The 6,839-nt window shown below is 38.2% G+C and overlaps 1 protein-coding gene across 1 annotated transcript in view; it reads left to right on the forward strand.

Annotated features, from left to right (window-relative positions):
* LOC107089734 (long-chain-fatty-acid--CoA ligase 4-like) overlaps positions 1–5,098 on the forward strand; it is a 17,433-nt gene extending 12,335 nt beyond the window's left edge. Inside the window, exons 9-11 of the mRNA XM_015382679.1 lie at positions 450–564; positions 2,395–2,552; positions 3,762–5,098. Of these exons, the coding sequence (XP_015238165.1) occupies positions 450–564; positions 2,395–2,552; positions 3,762–3,919 (431 nt within the window). The 3' untranslated portion in view covers positions 3,920–5,098. The remainder of the gene's footprint in view (positions 1–449; positions 565–2,394; positions 2,553–3,761) is intronic.
* The last annotated feature ends 1,741 nt before the right edge of the window (positions 5,099–6,839 follow it).

Raw genomic sequence — 6,839 nt, forward strand, 5'->3', positions numbered from 1 at the left:
GTTTCTCTTCCATCCAGGAAGATTTTTCAATTCAAAATGTCAGAAATAGCGTTTAGTTCCAGGTTTTATACAGTAGCCTATTCAGCCAGGCCAACTATTCCCTTCAACGACCCCCCCTTTCAGAGACATAGACAGGTATTGCAGGCTAACAAAGAAGCCAAATGGCCCCCATTCCAAAGGGGGGGACCCGTTCATCCGTTTCTATTTGCATGTTTTCTAAACTAAAACCAGGCTTTGTTGGGCTGCTGGATAAAACCTGGAACTAAACGCTATTTCTGACATTTTGAATTAAAAAGCTTCCTGGATGGAAGAAAAACGTCTTCAAACTGGGAAACAAAGTCCAGCTGATTGTTAACTTTTTTGGAATGACTATTCCTGGCAATTTTACGCCTTCAGGTCTCGGTTTTCAGGTTTCATGCCACTTTGTTTTCTGTTTGTTTTTTTTAAAGATCGCAAAAAAGATTTGGTGAAGCTGCAGGCTGGGGAGTACGTGTCTCTGGGCAAAGTGGAATCTGCTCTGAAGAACTGTTCTCTGATCGACAACATCTGCGCTTACGCTAACAGGTGAGTGTGGCAGCCAGTTCATGGCTGGGATTCCTGCAGGTCCAACACTCTGACGGAGACGGGCAATTCAAATGAGGCTGAAATCAAGATGTTTGATTGACGGGTTTGATACGTTAGAGCCTTTACCACAAACAGGTCGGTAGACTTAATCTCGTAAAACGTGTCCTGACTGAACTCTGCTCAGAGATAAATGGTAGCAGGACTGCTTGCTTAGAGCGCTGAAATGTTCACATGAAGAGAGGAAAAACAGGAGGCATGGATGCAAGAATTTCACAACAGCTGACGGGAGCTGATTGTCCAAAAGTACAATAACTGATTATAAAAAATAAAGACTGTTTTACTTAAATCTTTTAATGTGAGGATTTACTTCTTTAGCATTTTATTTTTTCCATCTCAAATATAAAAACGACATAAATATGTTCCAAAAAAAAATAAAAACAATCCACTGGACTCTTCTGTTTTCCCTCGACTTTTAAAGTCGAAGGGAAAACATATTTGAATGTCTTAAATTTCTTTTTTTTTTTTTTTACTTTTTTTCATATTTCTTTTTCAGATTCAGTTTTACAGATTCTATTCTTTTCATGTTGTGTTTTACAGCTTAGATTCTCTTCAATTCAGTTTAGTTTCACTTCTGGAAGCAGATTTTCCTCAGTAGGGAGAAGCGAAGAAGTCTCTTTTAACCTGCTATTGGACTTAAAGCGATGCAACGTTATCTTTAAACACAATTTGAAAATAATGCAATTTGGAAAAATCAACATGAAGTTTAGAAAAAGTTAATAAAATAATGAAAATCTGTAAGAAATCCTGTCTTAAAATCTGTGTTTTTTTCCATTATCTTCTGCAGGCCAGTTAGTTCTATCTGTCAATCAAATGTTTTCCGTCATAGCATCTTGATTCATGTGTCGCAGCTAATATACGCAACAGTTGAAATAAGAAAACAGAATAATTTCCTTTCCCACTGAGGGGGGGGTGGGGGGGTTCTCGTCTCTACCTTCAGGTTTCTAATAAAAGCAAACGAGTTCAGACAAACATGCGGCTGCTTGTGCTCTAAAATATTTGGAAATGTGCCACAGAAGTGCGTCTGACAGCATCACGCTTCGTTACAGAAGCTTTTTATTGGATTAAAAAATGTTCTCCTGGTTAATAGATCCAGGAAGTTCACCTTTAACGTAGCATCACTGCAAAAAAAACATCTAGAAATAAGTCACTGTTTCTTAAATTAAGTGTATTTACCCTTAATTTGAGCAGGTAAATAAGATGATCTTCCAATGGAATGAGTTTTTTTTACTCTTAAATTAAAATAATTGGAAATTATTCACTTGAAATAATACAATGTGGGTTTTTTTTTCTAATTTTAAATTTAAATTGTCTTGTTCCATTAGCAAAGTGTCTCCCTTACCTCCACAATTAAAGTAAAAATGCACTTATTTTAAGAGAAAGTTACTCTTTTAGATTTCTTCTAAAGATGTAGAGAGAAAATCAGGTAAAGCAGTGGAGACCTTAACGTAGAAATGGTAACATAGATTAAAACCAGAACACGGAACCTGCTGGGATCGAACACACGGCTGAATGAGCCTTTATAACCGCTCCTCTGGTAACAACCTTCCTCTGTTTGTCAGTTAGGACGCTTTCATATATTCAAATATTTATAGATGTAGAGGAGATAGACTCTGCTAGTAAATGCAAATGAAAAGGCAGCGATGTCCTGTAGGAATAAACATCCTTGTCCAGGAAAGGGAAAGAAAGGGGAAGTTTGTTCTTTCTGTGTCATCACTATAAAGACATTAAACTCCTTCACACTGACCCCTTTTCTATCCTCCGTTTCCGTAGCGACCAAAACTACGTGGTCAGCTTCGTGGTTCCCAACCAGAAAAGGCTGACGGAGCTCGCCAAGCAGAGAGGCGTGGAGGGGAAATGGGAGGAGCTCTGCAACCACCCTGAAATGGAAAAAGAAGTTCTGAAGGAGATCAAGGAGGTCGCAGCTAAAAGTGAGAGACGACTGCTGGATGTTTGGTCGATTCTGTGACCAGATGAGCTTTGAACTCTAAACCTAAAAATAGAAACGCGCTTTTCATCGTCTGCTCGCCTCAATCGGTTTCTATCCGTCTCTGAAGTTCATTTGTTTCTGTTTAAGCTAAAATAATGTCCTGAGGATGTTCAGATTCAACACGCTACTGGCAGTTTGCTGAAGTGCTAGGCTAACGTTAGCATGCATATATTTTAATGGCCGACTGAGAGCTGCAGCAGCCAGTTTAGTCTCTCTTTAAAGGTATACTGGAATATTTTCACGATTTTTTTTTTTTTAAAAGACCCACCCTCTGCACATTAAAGAACACAATGCACAACCCTGTGCCCGCGTGCAAGGGCGTGCAAGGGCCCATTTCTCCTTGTGCACGCTCTGGTTAAAAGTTGCTGTTTGCATATTGCTAATATAAGCTTCTTTTTAGAAAGAAGATTTGCAAATTTTCCAATATGTCAGACTCGCCACCAGTGAGGTCACACCTTGCTGATTTATCCAGCGTCTGAACTGACGTTCCAGAATCTCCTGAAACGCTGGGATACGCTCAACATTCTATGGATTTTTTAGAGTATTCATTACGAGTCCAGAACTTTCTAACTTCTGCATAACGCACAGCAGCGTGATGCTCATGAAATGATGCACAAGCATCGTTTCATGGGGATTAATAATGATGCACAAGCATATTCTGCTGGCAGGTTTCTACATTCTAAGTTAATTTAGGCGTTAATAAACTGTTTCAGAGGAGTGATCATAGCGCTCTGCATCAGCAGTGCTGCGTCTGACTCCCTACCAGCTCCCAGATCAGCTTCTCTCATTGGTTGATGCGGCGCGTCCAGAAGCTAAAGTTCAATGTTTCCACTTCCAGCAGCTGCTGCTGCTGAAGCGCGCTACGCACCTCAGATGCATCAACATGTGCTGCTCCTGCTCTAGACGCGCTGCAGGACATTTTGATGCGCGTCAACCATTGGTTTTGCATGTAAAGTGGCGGTTTCTGCTCCCTAAAGCGCGTGCGGTGTGAACGTAACATAAGAAAGACGAGCCTTGCTCAGAACCCAGACAGAATATTGCTCCAGATCAGATTAAAATTCTCTAATCCCTTTTCTCTCCCTCTCTAATTTATTTATTTTTGTATATCTTGACAGACTTTCTGACTCTGCTTCTTTCTGCTTTTCAATAGTTAAACTCCAGCGATTTGAGGTTCCAGTGAAGGTGCGTCTGAGCCCCGAGCCGTGGACCCCAGAGACCGGCCTCGTCACGGACGCGTTCAAGTTGAAGAGGAAAGAGCTGAAAAACCACTACCTGACCGATATAGAAAGGATGTACGGGAGGAAATAGAGGATATCACAACAATCACCACATGTTTCTGTAAATAGTTAGCCTAGCTTCTCCTAAACCAACGCTCAAAGGGAAACGTTGCAGCTGGAGTTCACGTTAGATTTCCATCAAACCAAAGCATCAGTAGGAAACGTGCTACAGCAGGCTGCTGCTTTACGAAACCATTTCCGTCCACACCGTTCTGACGCAACTAAAGGTTGCTTTGTTTTTTCCCCATAACCGTAGCAGCCGCCCAGGTTGCTAACCAAAGTGCCTGAAAGGCTCCGTTCTGTACACTTATTATTGAACCACACTGCATTAGATTTACTGTTACAGGCTGACAGCCATGTGGAAATGTGTGTGTATATTATTTTCTGTAATAGGAAAGGACTGGTGGCATTGATCTGGAGCCGTAGACGCTCCTACTGCGGTTAATGGACGATGACTCTGGTACCCAGCTTTCAGCTGTCTGTGTGCCAAAGGAATTAAGAGGAAAATGTGTGAAAGAAGAATTAAATACTGTACATAGGTGTCGCTGTTGATCCATACGCGCTGCTTTTTATTTATACGTGTAGGATCGATGGTTTTCTAAGAGATGCGTCAAAGTAGCGGGTCTTATTTCATCAAAAGGGTCAGAGACTTTCACAGCACTCTACTGCCTAAATCTGCTTCGATCTGTCGCCAAAACCAATCCAAATGTTAACAGACGTCCGCATGGATGAAAGCGGGGGTATTGCTGTTAGGGTGCCTTCAGTCTGCAGTACTTAAAGCAGTAGAAAGAGACTAAACTGCCATGTTTACATATTTATTGAAAAGTTAGAAATAATCGGACAGAAACGCCACTGATGTCTGGTTAGGATTTTATTTTTGGTGAAGACCAAAAATATGTAAACAGAGAATCTCAGGAAGAAAAGTAGACGTGTTTGAGTATAAAACTGTCACAGGGACACGAAATGATAAAAATCTTGTGGGCACCTTATTTATTTAAGCTTCCTTAACTGTTAAAATGGTGACAACTTGCTTACTGTAATACTCTGCATTTCTCAACACATATTTGATATGAAGACTATTTCAAATCGGATTATTGTCAATTGTTTTGTTTTTTTTCACGTATTGTGTTAAAAGGTTTTCATCATTAGAACTGTTCGACAACGGCAACCACTTTTCAAATGATCAACATTTCAAAATAAACTTCTTTTTTCCACATTTATTTGTTTTATGACTTATTTTTTCTGTGCCTTCGCACAAATGACTGGATAATACGGAAGAGGATTAGGGCCAGTGGAAAAAATAAATAAAGTTATCTGATTTTTACATTTTATTTCAGTTTAGTATGGGGAAAAAAGTCAGAATTTTGAGATTAAAGTCAGAATTCTGACTTTTTTTCTCAGAATTCTGATTTTAATCTCAGAATTCTGACTGAAGTCTGAAAATAAAAAAAGTCAGAATTCTGATTTTTTCTCATGTTAAACTGAAATAAAATTTAAAAATCAGTTAACTTTATTTTTTTTTTTTCAGTGGCCCTAATCCTCTTCTGTAGGATAATGATGGAAGAATAGATATTTTTATGGTTTTCCATGAAATCAGAATATAATCACATGATAAAGTTGGTCAAAAAACAAACTTTTGTTCTTTTGTGGTGAGAAAGAAGGAGCCACAAAAGGCTAAGCCACGCCCCTAAAACCTGCTGGGTGAGAGACGCCACTCAAACATGAACACCACACTTTAATAATGATCAGCTTAACTTTATGTTGGTATTTTGATTAATTAAAAAGTCAGTAAAAGGTAAATGATCTGCCTACAAAGATGATTATTACTGATGAAGCAATTCTGATGCTTCCTGATCAGACCTGCATGGATTACAGAATAGCTGAATCCTTCATATCTGTATTAGGCCTGAAAAAATTTATCAGATTAATCTATGTGGTCAAAAGAATTTAGTTTCTTTTATTTTATATATTATTTACTCACTATAGAGTTTTTCACTCAGTCTGTTTCACCTGCAAAGTCACACATTGCCTTAGTGAGGCTGTTTGTGGACCAGACACTTATTCCCATAACAAACCAGATTCTTTCTCAAGGTTTATTCATAACATTTTACTGTTTAACTAAAGTGTCTATAATTTGTTTTAACTCTGACTAATTTCCACAAACGCTGCTGGATCAGAACAGGAACGATTACCGTGCAATAAGAGCCGTATGATGAACGGTTCTCTCTTTGCAAACATAAAGTGACGACTGAGCGAAATCCATCGATCTCCGTTTATTAACTGGACTAAATGGTTGAATAGTTAATAATTGAAATAATCCTCAGCTAATTTAGTAATCTATTAATCATTAACTGGAGTATAGAGTGTAAAACATGCCTTCAGCTGACAGAGCAGCAATTATACCAAGATTGTAAAAAATAAAATAAAAATACATATAACCATTTTGCATTTAAGATAAAAACAGTTTCATCCGTCAAGGCAAGGCAAGGCAAGGCAAATGTATTTGTATAGCACAATTCAGTACAAAGACAATGGAAAGTGCTTTACATGATTAAAATACAGGAAGATAAAACAGAATCAAAGCAAGTAGGAAAATAAATAAATAAATAAAAATAAATTTAAAAAAAGTATTCTTTATCCAGTACTTTAAGTGGAAAAGTTTGAATTTCACCCGTTTTTATTTCGTAAAAAAATCTTCCTTAAGGACCCTTTGGCTATCCGATTATTGACTGATTAACTGAAAAAATAATTGACTGATTAATTTGCAAAATAATCATTAGTTGCAGCTTTACTGTGGAAGTTATAATACAACCGTAAGCTATGATGTAATGTCTGTTACAGACGGCGATGGACCAAATACTCACCAGTAATACTTAGGTGAAAGTATTGATACTTATAGTCAGATATTACGCAACTGCTGGGAAACTTTACTCAGTCAATCATCTACTCAA

Source organism: Cyprinodon variegatus, unplaced genomic scaffold (genome assembly GCF_000732505.1).
Source record: "Cyprinodon variegatus isolate N-32 unplaced genomic scaffold, C_variegatus-1.0 Scaffold13, whole genome shotgun sequence".
NCBI lineage: Eukaryota > Metazoa > Chordata > Actinopteri > Cyprinodontiformes > Cyprinodontidae > Cyprinodon > Cyprinodon variegatus.